Consider the following 16943-nt stretch of genomic DNA (forward strand, 5'->3'; position numbering starts at 1 on the left):
AACAAATAAATAATTGATTACTTTTTTAATAATTGTTAAATGTTTATATATGTTTTCATATCTAGATGTAAATATCAGTGAAAGATGGTCAATTATTGTCAATTGGGATACAAATTCAAACAAATTGTCACCTTCAATACCTATTTTTTGAGCTATGAAGATATAAATTGGAATCTAAAAAGAAATGTCAATAACTTCAATTGATATTAATATGATGAGGCATGACCCATGAATAATTGATAAAATGATTTGAACCCTTTTTCTATAGAAAGAAAATGAGTAAGACCTGTCTCCTTTTCAACATTTTCAACGAAAGATTCAAATATGACATTTTATAGAAGACATGAAAAGAAAAATCAAAACCACAAAGAAAAATTGGTCTATGGCTTGTGCCGCTGGATGAAGGCCAGGGTGGTATAAAGGATAGGCTAGTCCAGCTAGATTCTCTAAAACTAAAAAAATAGTTGACCCGAGGCATCTTCTTACCACCCAAAAGTAGTTCCCTAAATAGATCAAAACGCTTACTCTTCTTATTGTACATCGTGGAGAATCAACAGAAATACTGGCTTAGTACCATTTCGAAAGAAGAATTTCCTACCTAACTGCATTTGGATCACTTAAAACAAACCTCGTTACATTCTAAAGGAGGTCAAGGAACTTGAGTGCCATAAATTTCATCTAAAACTAACTCATTTACCAGTAAACAAACCATCTAATCAGAAGAAACCAGCTATAAAACCTCAAGCTTGATCAATTACAAAAACATTCAAGGATCAAGAGCATCAAAACTTAAAGCAAAACCAGTTCAAAAAACATCATAAAATCCCACAACAAAACAGTCAATAAAACAGGAAAAAAGAACAATAACCCAGATCAATTCTACATACAATATATTTATTACTCTAAGATAACAAAAACAAGATCAATACTTTATTCTTCCATCACCTTCATTAATAACATCTTTGAAAGCACCACCACTTGGAATCATAGGCAAGACATGTTCTTGATGAGGAACTATCACATCCAACAAATAAGGTCCTGGAGTATCCAACATCTTCTGAATCGCCGCCCTCAAATCCCCAATCTTCGAAACCCTAGCAGCTGGTACATCACAAGCCTCCGCAAACTTCAACATATTCGGAAATATCTCCGATTCATTCTCAGGGTTTCCTAAATAAGTATGAGCCCGGTTCGCTTTGTAAAAGCGATCCTCCCATTGAACAACCATCCCCAAATGCTGATTATTTAACAACATTATCTTAACCGGAAGGTTTTCCACTCGAATTGTCGCTAATTCCTGAACATTCATCATAAAACTTCCATCCCCATCAATATCAACAATAATCGAATCAGGTTTAGCAACTGCAGATCCCATCGCAGAAGGTAAACCGAAACCCATCGCCCCTAAACCGCTAGAAGTCAACCATTGACGAGGATTACGGTATTTGTAATGTTGAGCAGCCCACATTTGATGCTGACCGACGCCCGTACTTACAATCGCATTTCCTTCGGTTAATTCGTCGAGAAGCTGAATCGCGTATTGAGGAGGAATCGAGTCTCCGAATGTTTTATAGGTTAAAGGGAACTTCGTCTTTTGTTCTTGAAGCTCGTTTCTCCATTGAGAAAAATCGAGCTTACTGTCTACTTGTTTAGTTTCGATAATCTCGTTTAATCCTGTTAAAGCTAACTTAATGTCACCACAAACAGACACGTGAGGCTGCTTGTTCTTACCAATTTCAGCTGAATCAATATCGATATGAACAATCTTCGCCCTGCTGGCAAAAGCCTCGAGCTTACCTGTAACCCTATCGTCGAATCGAACACCAAACGCTAGTAAAAGATCGGCTTTATCGACTGCGTAATTCGCGTAATAGGTTCCGTGCATTCCTAACATATGAAGCGATAAATCTTCAGTACATGGGTATGATCCAAGACCCATTAAGGTACTAGCAACTGGAATTCCTGTAAGTTCAACGAATTTCTTCAGCTCTTCACTGGAATTCAAACAACCACCACCCACGTAAAGAACTGGTTTTTTCGACTCGGATATCAATCTAATGATCTGTTCTAAATGGGTAGGGTTTGGTGGTTTAGGTAATCTCGATGTATAACCAGGTAAGCTCATGGGTTGATCCCAATTTGGTACTACAAGCTGTTGTTGAATATCTTTAGGTATATCAATTAAAACAGGTCCAGGTCTACCAGAAGAAGCTAAAAAGAAAGCTTCTTTAACAATCCTGGGTATATCTTCAACATCAAGAACAAGATAATTATGTTTAGTAATCGATCTCGTTACCTCAACAATGGGTGTTTCCTGAAACGCATCAGTTCCAATCATTCTTCTAGGAACTTGTCCTGTTATCGCGATTAATGGAACGCTATCAAGTAAAGCATCAGCAAGGCCACTGACGAGATTAGTAGCGCCGGGGCCGGAGGTAGCGATGCAAACTCCGGGAATGCCGGAAGCTCTAGCGTAACCCTCTGCAGCAAAAACTCCACCCTGTTCATGACGAGGGAGAATGTTTCTGATTGTTTTGGATCGAGTTAAAGCTTGATGGATCTCCATTGATGCACCGCCTGGGTAAGCGAATACATTTGTTACACCTTCTCTTTCAAGAGCTTCAACGAGGACGTCAGACCCTTTTCTGGGTTCGTTTGGAGCGAATCTGGATTTGAATGGTTCAGGTGGGGAGATTGTGATGGGTGGTGCTGGATTGGATCCGGAAATGATATTTGAGATTATGAGGCGGCGGCGAAGAGATGATTTGGAATGAGAGATTGGAAGGGAGAATGAGGGTATGAAATTGGAAGATTTGGAGGTGGCGATGGAGAATGGATTGGCGATTGAAGGATGAGTGGTGGCGGCGGCGGCGGCGGCCGACATGTTTTGTGAGTTTGGATGAGAAAGAGAAGGAAGATGAGTAATGAAAAATGGATTGTAAGGTTAAGGATTTATTTCGTGTGTTTATAAACCCTAGACCATTTTTTCTTATTTAGCTTTTTAGCCACTCATTTTTTTTAGTGGATTGTTCATTAATATTTATATGTCATTTTATGTTTTACATTATTTTACATATATATTTCTTTTATTTTCTAATAAAGTTATTTTATATAACTTGTTTATTTAATAAAATAGTTTTAAGATATTAAATTTATAAGTATAAACTTATATCGGTATCAGGTATGAGATATATTTTAAAATTTTATTTGGATTCATATTAATATTTTCACGTTTAAATTCTCAATTTGAAGAGTGATACATGTTGTGATTTATCTTAGCCTCTTAGGATACAATAGATTCTCTTCAATCATGATCATGATCATGATCATACTAGTAATAATAATACCCTTTAATTCGAAGATTTATATCCATATGAACACCAAATGCTATTTTAAGTTTGAGAAAACACTGGTTATCTGGAGATAAAGACTTAGTTTAAAAATAAAATCATTTTGATATGATTTAGGAAAAAATTAGTTTTTATGTATAATCTTTAATAAATAATAAAATAATAAAATATTTAAATATGGAATAATTTAGTATTTTGTTTAATGACTGAATTTGATTATGAGATGATAGAAGATTTGATGGTGGGAGGTATTTGATAAAATCCTCAAATAACCTATATGAGTAATGAGAGTAAGAGACAATCCCTTAAAGTAAATTAAAAAAAAAATCATATTGACATAATATAGTCGCAATATACCTTTCGAAAAAAAGGATGAATGAGTGTTGGTTATAATTTTATTTTTAAACTCTCATACATTTTGTCATTATTTTGAATGTGAGTGAGTAATTAAACTAACTAGCATGTAATCCGTGTATTTGCACGAATATATAAAAAACTGTGGAAAAAAATTATGGTAAAAATGGGATAGTATTTTTTATTTTATTTTTAACTGTTTTAAGTTTATGGGTGGGTCAACTCACAACTCAAATATCCATTTACTCTCACAAATATATCCAAATTAACCACAATTTTCGACCCAACAATCCGGAAACTTTGAAAATTAAGCATCATTTATATTTATATATATCTCAATATTCATTATTATCCTCTCTATGTTGGTCATATAAGGATAATTTAGTTTTTTAGACTCTTATACACTTGGTCATTATTTTGAGTGAGTTTGTAACTAGAGAAGTATGTTTTATTATAAAAAAAAGTTCCAATTCAAAAAGAACTCATGAGTGCATATATAATTGAGAATTGGGTTAAATCCGTTCTTTATTATCCTCCAACGAATGCTCTATATGTTGGTTACCTTTTGTAATGTAATAATTTTTGTACTCTCATACAATCATGATTTTGAGTGTGTAACTAGAAGTATGATTTTATTAAGAAAAATTAAACCAATTTAAAAAGGATGAATGAGTGCATATATCATTGAGAATTGGTCTAAGTCGATTTTTTATTATCCTCTAACGAATGTTCTATGTTAGTTATCTTTTGTATTGTAATGATAATTCTCTTTAAGACTCTAATACAAACTTGGCACCCCACCAAGGTAGTCCAATGGTAAGAGTCGACTTAAGAGACCAAAATATCACGGGTTTAATTCCATCTGAAATCGTTTTGAGTTTAAGCGGGAGCCATGGCGGTGGGGTGTCATGCTAGTTCTTCTTTAATTCCTAAAAAAAAAATCTTAATCATGCTTTTGAGCATAAGTGTGTAATTAAATAAGTATGTTTTTATTTTAAAAAAAATAACTGACAACCTTTAGTTTATTAAATGTATTTGTTTGGTGTGTTATAGTTTGAATAAAATGTAACTAACTAATTTTTGAAAAAAATCAAGAGGGTGAATAAATTAAAAATTATATATTAAAAGGATACTTTAGTTGTGCTATTTTTATTACAATGAATTTGAAATATATGAATAGACATATTAACTAAATTAGAAAGATCTTCGTGCGATGCACATAGATAAAAATATATTGTTACAACGTCCTGTGTTCATAAAGTGTTATTGAACTTAAAATATAAAGTGTTAGTAGCTTAGTTGGTTAATGAATTGTACTTGTTTTTGTTAGATTGCGAGTTTAAAACATACCTATAACATTTTTAATTTTATTTTTAACCGTTAAAATTTATGGGCGGATCAACCCAGAATCCGACCCAAGTATACATTTACTCTCACATATATATCCAAATTAACCCCAACTCTCGACTCGAAAATCAATATATTTTCAAAATTAAGCATCATTATTTATATATATATATATATATATATATATATATATAAATAAACTCCTATAATACATGTAGTCCACACATTCTTATAGTGGTAGTGATTTTTTAATTTTGATTTATTTTATAAAAATTAAGTGGCAGTGATTTTAAAATTTCATTTTTTTTTTGTAAAATAATTTAAATAGTATTAATATATAATAATAAAATCTATATTTTTAAATATAAAATGATATAGTTGATAATAGGGTCACTAATTAAATATTTAAAAAAAAATCTCAACCTAACAGAGAACAGAGATGTGATGGTCTCCATGACAAGTATTGGAGATAATTCAAAATGGGAAAATGTTTTTTATAATAATAAATTTAAGGTTATTTGATCATGTTTATCTACTCTCTCTTTTTCTCTAAAAAGTTTAATTATTCAAAGATTAGAGGTCCCATATTTTTATTTTTTTATTTTTACTTCCAGAGATATGGTATGCACACTGAATACACAATTAAAATAGTTGAAATCGATTAAAAAAAAAATTAAAATCAACGGTTTCGGTTTCGGGATAAATTAAAAATTAAAGATTAGAGGTCCTATATTTTGTTAGCTTTTGCATTATTTTACATATCTTTTCTATTCTTATAAAAAAAATTCGAAAGGATAATATTTCATAAGGTACTTCATTTTATAAAAAATAAAATTTATAAATTGTTTTAAATTAAAATACATAAATTAAATAATAGTAATACAACTTTATCTAAAAATTATATCATAGGACAAATGATATTTAAGAAGTTTGAGAAACAAAAATAAATATAAAAAGAAAAAAAACATTTGAGTTTAATATGTATAGATGTGTTATTTTCGGCCAAACTTTCGGTAAACAATAATAAAAGGGATAAATTGGTACTATTACATGATAATATATGACATGACAACTTTTAAGTCAAAAGTAATTTTCACATCATATTATCACGTCAGCCTTGATCACCGAAAATTTGGTCAGACGTAAACACATATACATTTTTTTTGGTATTTTTTAAATAAGTAAAGATAGACATAGAAAATTTTTATATTGTAATTTTTGTAGAGAATGATGTATCATAATATAATATGAGTGGATTGAAAATTTAATACGAGAAATAATTTTTAAATTTTAATTCCCCTCATAGAGTAACATATTATTCATTACAAAAATTCCCTATAAAAATTAAATATGTGATAAAGTGTCTATTTTTTTTAAATGAATGTGAATTGGACTAAGAACATTTATTATCAACTAACTTTATTAACTTTATTCTTGAGAGCAAGTGTGTAATTTGAAGTAAGTTTTTATTAAAATAATTTAAAATAATAACCTAAAGTTTATTAAATATATTTGTTTGGTGTGTTGGTTATAGTTTGAATAAAATGGAATTAACTAACTTTTGAAAAATATCAACTTTGAATAATTATATATTAAAATGACATTTTAGTTGTGGTATTTTTATTACATGATGCTGAAATATGTGAATAGACTACTTCGTATTTAAATAAATAAATAATAAACTCGTATAACACATGAAATTCACACATTTTTTAGGCATGTTACATTAAATATGAATGCTACGTTTTAACATTGAATTAGATAATATCAAGTGTTGTTCGATAAAATTTTATTTAAAAAATATTGAGTGACAATTATTTTGAGAATATGATTTTTTGGGGTAATAATATATAAAATATATTATTATATAATAATAAAAATTTGAAATAAAAAATATTTTTATTTTTGAGAATATGATTTTTATTTTTGGTAATATAATATTTAAAAGTTAAAATAGAAAATATTTTTATTTTGAGAATATATTTTTTTAGTAAAATATATAATATAATAATAAAAATTTAAAATAAAATATTTTAGTTAATAAATGTAATGATATAATTAATAAAAAAAAATGGTTAAAATAAAATTAGATTATGATTAATTTAAAAAACACTGCACATAAGCATGCTTTTACTCTTTATTCTTAATATTTTATATAAATTAAAAAAAAAAATCCGGACAAATTAGAAGTCAATATGAAAATAGGGTAGGTAATGGCCGCCATGACAAGAAGTGGAGATAATTCAACATGGAAAAATGTTTTAAATAATAATAATTTAAAGCTTATTTATTTGATCATGTTTATCTACTCTCTCTCTCTCTTTATTTATTTTATTTATTTTTTATCTAAAATATTTAATTATTCAAAGATGAGAAGGTCTCCACATTAGTTCTCATATGGGTCTATTACTAATCTATTAATACATTAAAATAAACAATCAAACGATTTTGTACAAAAACTATTGATAAATATTACAATTGTACATCAAATTTGTTTTGAAAAAATCATATCATTTATATATTAGTTTTAGAAAACAAATAACAAAACTGTATATTTACATTAAAAAATGTATTATTAAAAAAATATATATAAATATTAATTACAAGTTTAAATTATGTATATTATTTTTAGAGAAATAATGTAGTTAAATAAACCCTTCTCACGGATTGACACAATCTATTTCGTTTAATTTATTTTCTTATAATAATATATTTTTACAATTATATAAAGACTTCATTTTATATAATTTTATCATTATAATCTTTTAATTTCTGTAAGTTGTATAAATGGCATCCTAAGTACTAGAATGGTAGTAAAAAAACATTTCCGAAAAAATAAATTCTGCACAGATTCATCTCATTGTCATCCCTAACCTTAGTTTTGCAAAACTTTTCTACTTAACTGTCAATTTTTGCAATTCCAAATGTGTTATTTTCTGTGATGAAAACCTCATTGATTGCTTAGATAATTAATTCCTCAAACATGTTTGTTTTACCTGTAGTATATCACAGTTAACTCAAACTCAAGAATACCTTCTAACAAGAAACATTAAAGATGCTAATAAAATTTGAACTTGATTTAGAAAAACTGGAGTGTACTTTGTGTCTATGAAAGAAGAATCCTGAAACAAGAGTTAAAAGCAAACTGTATAATCTAGAATGTAAGAAGAGGGCAGAAGAAACTCCTAGTTAGAACACAAATTCACTCGTCAAAGGACTTAGCATTCCTTGTAGAGATCTCGACTTTAAATCCAGAAAACCTGCAACAAAACATACAATTCACGAGTCAGCTGCTGTATATCTAACAAGAAATGACATAAACCATTGAATTATCTATATCCAATTCGATATTTTGGCTAGGATTATACTGAAATCAGGAAGCATTAAACATAAATTCAAGTTTAAGCTCATTCTTTGATGACAGCAAATGATCAATCAAGTGGAATGATGAAAACTTAAAGTAGCCAGCCATATGTAAAACAAGTTATACCCAAATAGATGATTGATGATGAATATCAATGTGTACTATATAGTATTAAGCAAGCAGTAAACATAACTTCAACGTTAAGCCCATTCTTTGATGATGACAGCAAATGATCAATCCAGTGGAATGATGAAAACTTAAAGTAGCCAGCCATATGTAAAACAAGTTTTACCCAATTAGATGATTGATGATGAATAGCAAGTGCAATTAAATCTGATGGCAGATGAATATGATCTAAATTATGGTTGAATCAAATACTAGTCATCAGCTGTAACACCCCAATTAACTTTAATACACGAGGAGTGAAATGATACAAAAGCAAGAAAATCAGTTGATTCTCTCCTCAGTTCATAACTATCACCCAAACACAATATCAATTATCAATCGAATCAAGTCAGGACAACCATGTAATTCTCTTATATCAATTAGATCAGAGATCAATTAGGTTTGAAAGCCATCACCTGAAACATCCCATTACACGAGGAGTGAATGAAATGATACAATATCAATTATAGATCGAATCAAGTCAGGACATCAATGAAATTCTCTTATATCAATTAGGTTTGAATCAAATACTAGTAATCAGCTGCAACAATCCATTATCTTTAACACACAAGGAATGGAATGATACAAAAGTAAGCAATTAGTTGATTATCTCCTCAGTTCACACGCATCACACAAACACAATATCAATTATCGACCGAATCAAGTCAGGACATCAATGAATTTCTCTTATATCAATTAGATCAGAGATCAATTAGGTTTGAATCAAATACTAGTCATCGCCTAAATTTCACGAGAAGTGAAATGATACAAAAGTAGCAATCAGATGATTATCTCCTCAGTTCATACGCATCACACAAACACAATATCAATTATCAATCAAATCAAGTCAGTACATCAATGAAATTCTCTCATATCAATCAGATCAATGATAAATAACATAATTACCTTAACCAGATCCGACGATGATGTTGTTGATAGGGATAAAAATCAGCTTCACAAAGAAACCAACGAATCCCATCACAACAAACCCGATCGCAGTACGAGCAGCAACTTTGGTGAATTCTACACAGTAAAAACGAGATCGGATATCAAATCAAATCAATTGGTCAAAAAAAACATCAGATAACACAGATCTGAAAGATATACAGCTATTTTACCTTTCTGATCGGGCTTGTGACACCTCTTAACGAGACGAATACTGTCCTTAGCGAACTCTCTCAACGGATCGACGACGGAATCCAAGGCGTCCATTTCTCTATCAAGTTACAAAATTGATTGACCGAATGAATTTCTGAAACCCTAGATCGGGGTAGATAGATAGAGAGAGAAAGAGACTGATTACGCGTCGAGAGAGATTTTGCTTAGCACCTTGTCAGTTAAATACATGTAGATTTGGTAATAATAATATTTTTTTATTTAATTATTATTATTAAATTAAAACTTGGCTTATGACATATGTGTTTGATTTTATTTTTTTAATTTACTTAAAAATTATTATTTTTTTAATATTTTATTGTAATATTTATTTAAATTAAATAATATTATAATTTTTTTAAAGAAGATTAATAACATTTATTAATTCAAATTTAATTTCATTTTAATTAAGTATTTTTTCTAAACAGATCTAATACCATCTTTTTTTCAAATAAAAATTCTCAAAATTTATATCTTTAACTATTACATAAAAGGGTTTATGTTTAAAAAAAACAAATAAATTTAACTAAACTGCCTTGATCCCTAGGCTCGGGCCGGGTCGGGCCGATTTGGGCCGGGTCGGACCGATTTGGGCCGGATATTTAGTTTCTTTATAACCCGCTAGTTCAGAGAATTTAACTTAGATAAGGTGTCATAAAATTTCCATAATTTAAAATTTGATATTAATGTTAAAAAAATTATAATAATGTTTAAAATTGATATTAATGTTAAAAAAATTATAATAATATTAAAATTTTAAAAAGTATAATAATATTAAAAAAAATTAAAAAATAATGGGGTAATATTAAATATTGTGGTGTAATTTATAACGTTATAAAATATATGGGGTGATATTAAAAATTGATATAAGAAATAATATTATAATAATATTTTTTTGAGTTTGAGAATTAATTTTTCGATCGAATAATAATTACTATCTAATTTTACATTTACACCAGAATAAGATTAAAAATAAAATTTTTAAGTAACGAGAAGATCACTGTCCTTGGCAAACTCTTAAAAGTATCGACCGGATAGACAGAGAGAATGAGTAGGGTTTGATAGAACCTCTGCTTAGCCCCCTCCTTTAAATATAATTTAAAGGCAACATTTGGTAATAATAATATTTTATTATTATTATTAAATTAACACTTGACTTATGTGTTTAGTAATTTTTTTAATTTATTTAAAAATTATTCATTTTAAAACAATTTATTATAATATTTATTTAAATTAAATAATATTATGAAAATTTGAAAAAAGATTAGTAACATTTAATAGTTCAAATTTAACTTCACTCTAGTTAGATATTTTACTAAACAGATTTAATGTCATTTTTTTTTAAATAAAAATTCTCAAAGCTGCATAAAAGAGTTTATGTTTTAAAAAAACAAATAAATTTAACTATTTTTTTTTTAAATGACTGCGCGGTCTGGTCGGGTTGGGTCGGGTCGGACATTTAATTACTTTATAACCCACCAATTTAAGAGATTAAATTTAACTTAAGGCCTTGTTCGGATTGGGGTTATTTGAATAACCTGGAGAGAGAGAAAAATAATGATGGTTGATGATTTTGAGGAGATAATGATTATTTTTGGTAAAAAGACTTAAAGGGTATTGATATATATAAATAAAATAAAAAATAATAATTTAAAGTTGAGGGTATTTTAGTATTTTGGTTAATGAAATGAGTGATGTGATTGGTGAAAAGTGATTGATTAGAAAACTGATTTGGTATAAGATTAAATAAAAAACCTTACAAGAACAAGGCCTAAGAGATTAAGATGTCACGTAATTTTCATAATTTTAAAAAATATATATTAAATTTATTATGTAAATGCATAACTTTCACATTAATTGTCTCACATTTTCCTTTAAACTTTTTTCAATTTTTTTATTTGTATTAAAATTTGGTTATAATTTTTTTTTAATCTAAAATTATTTAAATTTAAATAAATATGTATTTTATTTAATATTATAAAATATTTTCATAAAAGAATTAATTGACACATGATTTGAATCCAAATAAAAATTATATATATTTGAAATTGGTTGTTCCTATAAAAATTTGATATATATATATATATATATATATATATTATATATATTTGAAATTTACAAAATTAAAAAATAATAAATATTTTTATAATTTCATATATACTAATATAATATTTTTTTTACTAATGATTAAAGTTTGTAAATAATAAATTAACAAATATATATTAATAATAATTTACATAGTCAATACATGAGTTAAGTCATCCATTAATTTTATGGCTAGCTTCTCCTCAAATTTTCTTTTGATTATTTTTATATTACCCTATTTTTATTACCCTTAAATCCCATATTCAACCCATTCTCTTGTCTATACCGTCATTGATCTTAATCTGTCCCCAATCAAACCTAATCATCAGGGATAAAAATCTAGTTGACTTTGAGAATAATCCCAATGGTCGATCCTAGCAAATGATTTTACTAAAAAAAAAATGTTATAGATCACAAACTATTTAGATTGTATGGAGATATATGAAAATAAAAGAACCTCAAAGAGGTCATCAAACAATCTGTCTGTCTGCCTCGTTGAAATCAATTTAAAAAATGAACATGATAATCAAATGGACCATGGACAATTACGGGTGTTCAATATTTGGTCTGAACCGAATATCTGATCGAATTTGAATTCACCAAATTCGAATAAATCGAATTCAAAATTTATTTTCGGTTTTCAAATCAAATTTTAAACCCTTCATAATCCCTAACACCCTAATCCCTCGTTTCAACCGTTCAGCCTTGAGTCTTGACCTATCCCTCATTGTTTCTCGTTGAAAACACTCACCACCATCTCAAATATCTCTCCACCATTAAATTTAGTCGTCGTCAACACTGTTATACTTTTATTTTATTTATTTTATAATTTTAGTAGATAAGATTTCAAACAACTTGTTTGTTATGATAACTCTTTTATGAATTTTTTTTTCATCTTATAGGTATGGAGTGTTTAATATTTGGTCTAAATCGAATATCCGACCGAATTCGAATAAACCAAATTCGAATTTATTCAAATTGGTTTGGTTTTCGATTTTGCTTAAAAAAAATAAAAATTCGAAGAATTTAAACCGAAAATCGAACCAATGAACATTTCTTTTATGGACGGGTTGATGATAACACTATGGTCCCAAAACCCTGGTCAGAACTACTCACCATTGAAGAGGTGAATTTCTCAGAACTTGCCATATCAGTCCAAATTCATAACCTATCAGAAGGCTTGAGATGAGTTACAAAAATTATGAAACTGATGGATGAGTCCAATTTGGAAAACATCATTTTTATTGTTAAATATTAGAGATTGGGGGAATTTTGTTTAAAATGCGGATGTATGGGCCCGATCACCAAGTTTGCCCCCCTTTAAAAAAATAGGTTGGCACCTCAAGGCTATGGCTATGGGCCTTGGCTTAGTTAAATTGGCCGGGCCAAATTCTGAAAGAGGCTCATTTGCTCAGTGGAGTTTTATGATATATTGTAAGTGACTTCAAGTAATCTAGCATGTATGCACGATAATAATATAAAAAAAGTGAAAAAATATTCCGGTAAAATTTTTAGGGGCGGGTCAACCCACAATCCGACCCAAGTATCCATTGACTCTCACATATATCCAAATTAACCACAGTTCTCGACTCGGCAATCCGGACACTTTAAAAATTAAACTTAATTATATATATATATATATAGATTAGTTAGTTAAAAAATTGAACTTATATTGTTAAAATGTCACGCGTTTATCAAATTTTGGGTTGAATTTAAAATATAAAGTGTTATTAGTCTAGTTGGTTAAAAGGTTGTACTTGTTTTTGTTAGGTTTGCAAGTTCAAACCATACTTATAGCATTTTTAATTTTATTTTTAAGTCAACCCACAATCCGACCCAAGTATCCATTGACTCTCACATATATCCAAATTAACCACAGTTCTCGACTCGGCAATCCGGACACTTTAAAAATTAAACATCATTATATATATAGATATTTCAAGTTTAATCTTAAAATTTTATTTAAGGATAACAAGTTTAATTTTAAATAAATTTTTAAATAAATAAATTCTTACGATTTTAAATTTACGTTAATAAAATTTTACAAGTTTATAAATAATTTCGATTTTACGATTTTACATTTAAAAAAATTTATATTTAAAAATTAAAAAATAAAATTATTGTTTATTCAAAATAAATTAATATAATTAATTTTGTAAATATAATTTTTTATTGTGTTATTTATTTTGTTATTATTTATTAATTAATTTTATATTTAAATATATAAATATTTAAAATTGACTAAGTATAAAATACTTAATTATACATATAAATAATAATAATAATAATAATATATAACTATTATTTTTTTAAATTAAACTTTTACGATGATAAGTAACTTTAGATTTTACGAGTTTATAACTAAGTAACAATTTTATGTAAATTCTCGATTTTGACTACCTTATTCTAACATTTATTTGGATAACCACCTTGAAGTTAAACCACCTTTAACATCTGAAAGTAAAACCCATATATAAATCTACTTCACCGACTCTAATACATCACCAAATCTCCAATCTGACCCAACTTAAGGTGTCAAATCCTTCATTTTTGATACTTCATCATTTTAACATGCATTACTCTACTACCAGGGTTTTGGCCTATATAAATATAAACTCGGACATTCTCATGTTTAAACTAGGTTTTAATAATCATCATTTTGTAGAACCAATTTTGCAATATGGAGGTATTATCATATTTTGGAACAATCCAACCGTGTTGAATTTTTTTACCTTAACATCCCAATATTGGATTGATTCGATTATATCTCATGCACCTAATCTTCCTTGGAGGCTATCATTTGTTTATTATGGTTACACTAATTATACAAATAGGGAGAGACTTTAGCACACTATTGGAAATTTTAAAGATTTATTTCATTAACAATAGTTATGTTATAGATTTTAATTATCACTTAATACCACTATGAGAAAGATAGTCTCTCAAATACACCCACAAACTGTACAACTGCTTTTACTAACTTTACTAATATTTGTGGTTTTGTGATTTGGATTATAAGGGATGCATGTATTCATGGTCCAACAACAGACAAGGGACCGACCTTGTCTGTGTTAAAATAGATACAGCTCTCACAACTAGCAGTTGGTGTTTGTGTTACCCCCTAATGCATCAGTACAAATTCTTAATCTGTCTAAACCTCATAAATCCAATTGGGCCAAAACCTAGAATTAATGATATGTTGATGTTTCCTCATGGACTCAACCAAATCCTCATGGATATAATATCCCCTCAAAACAACCATGACTTGACTTTTGGAAACTTGAAACACAAAATTAATATTTTCACTAAGAAACTCACTTATCTTATAACTACTAACATACATTATTCTCTTGGAGTTGAAATTGTGAGGTTATGAAGATTTGGCAGAATTGAGGTAATGGGAAGAAATATTTTGTGGCGTCAACTATCTAAAATATGGAGACAACAATTCTTGATTTTTTCATCTCAACGATTCAATAGAGAAATAAACAAGGTTACTCGTTTTAAAATTGATGAAAACATCTATATTGATGATCTACTGACAATCAATAATCTTGTTAGTTCATTTTTTAAAAATATTTACTCTAGTGAAAGTGAAAATGAATTGTTCACTAGTAACAAAGATCATAATAGCGCTTGTCTCATTTGATATGAACCATAAACTCTTGAAATTTATCGCCATTGTTGAAATTGAAAGAGCAGCCAAAGGTCTAGGTGCTTTTAAAACACCAGGACCTAACGATATCTCGGGTATTTTCTAACATAAAAGTTGAGAAATTTTAAACTCGATATTTTTTATAGTTGTTGTCAAATACATGGGACAGTCAACCAACCTTCTATAGAGAGCCTCATCAACTTTATGAGCTTCATCATTTTTGCTCAGTTCCTCTCCTTCTGAAACATATGAGTAGTCATACTTTTGTAATACTCAATTTTGAACTTCTTTAAGATCTCCTTGGCATACATTTTCTAATAAATGAAGATCTCATCAATTTTCTGCATGATTTTCATCCCAAAGAAATAGGTCATCTCTCATAAATCTGTCATCTCAAAAGAACTTTACATATCCCTTTTAAACTCTTTTGCCATCTCAAAAGAACTTTGCATATCTCTTTTAAACTCTTCAACAAGCTTAGCATTGCTTCATGTTACTAACATAAGTATACACCTTATCATCTCCATGATGGTGCGATTCTTTCTCTCACTCACTCTATTCTGCTGAGAGAGTGACTCTATTGATGTTGGACACAAATAACACATCTTTAATCAACTTAGTACCTAAGGAATTACCTACCTTGTCAGGCATTCTTTGCTGAAGGTTCACTTTAGTCACATCCTTCTGCTGTAGATTATTTTTGTAAATCTTCGAGTGATGTCCCATCATATGATACTTCTCACACCTGGATTTCTGCAGCATCTAAAAGGTGCATGACCTTTCTTCTCACCATACTTATAAGGAGAGAAAAATCTGGTTCAGAACCTCTACTTGTGTTTGGAGAATTTGAACATACACTTTCCTTCTTGTTTTTCTAATTCTTCTTCCTTTTTTTTCACTTTGGTTTGATTACACTTTTGTAGGCAATGCTCCTTCTATAAACCCTTCATTCCTCATCAATCTTCTATGTTCTTATGTCTGCAAGGTACTCAAGATTTCTACAAGACTGACTTTTGACAGGTCTTTAGTGTTCTCTAATGAGTAAATGGTAGCCTCAAACCATTCACGAACAGTTACCAGAACTTTTTGAACCAATCTAGAATTAGATTTTAGGGCCAAGCAATCTTACCTTGTTGACAACAGTGAGTAATCGTTAAAGTACTCTTTGATGGTCTCTAAATTCTTCATCTTCACCATTTCGAATTCCCTAATTAAATTGAAGATCTACACCCCTTAATCTTTTCATTTACTTCATACTCTTTTTTGAGAAAATTACATACCTTAAATGCTGACTTTATGATCATTATTCCGATAAAAATCTCAGTTGACACAACAGTAAACAAAGTAGCCATTGCCTTCGACTTCCTTATCTTATTCTCTTTGTGATTCTTTATCTGTGTCAGTGTTGGGTTAGCTGTGTATTCGAAGGACAATCTTTTTGCCGTTGAACAATGACGAAGTTAGCTGT

At 28.8% G+C, this 16943-nt stretch overlaps 2 protein-coding genes across 2 annotated transcripts; both read right to left on the reverse strand.

Moving 5' to 3' along the window:
• Nucleotides 1-735: 735 nt before the first annotated feature.
• Nucleotides 736-2940, reverse strand: LOC124920431 (acetolactate synthase 2, chloroplastic-like). Its single transcript, XM_047460920.1, has one exon. The coding sequence runs from the start codon at nt 2882-2884 to the stop codon at nt 923-925; it is 1962 nt and encodes a 653-aa protein (XP_047316876.1). The 5' UTR covers nt 2885-2940; the 3' UTR covers nt 736-922.
• A 5167-nt stretch (nt 2941-8107) lies between these two features.
• Nucleotides 8108-9897, reverse strand: LOC124918534 (protein transport protein Sec61 subunit gamma-like). Its single transcript, XM_047458648.1, has 3 exons — nt 9699-9897; nt 9487-9603; nt 8108-8311 (listed from the first exon to the last, which is right to left on the reverse strand). The coding sequence occupies exons 1-2, from the start codon at nt 9790-9792 to the stop codon at nt 9488-9490; spliced, it is 210 nt and encodes a 69-aa protein (XP_047314604.1). The 5' UTR covers nt 9793-9897; the 3' UTR covers nt 8108-8311; nt 9487.
• Between the last annotated feature and the right edge of the window lie 7046 nt (nt 9898-16943).

Source organism: Impatiens glandulifera, chromosome 1 (genome assembly GCF_907164915.1).
Source record: "Impatiens glandulifera chromosome 1, dImpGla2.1, whole genome shotgun sequence".
Lineage (NCBI taxonomy): Eukaryota > Viridiplantae > Streptophyta > Magnoliopsida > Ericales > Balsaminaceae > Impatiens > Impatiens glandulifera.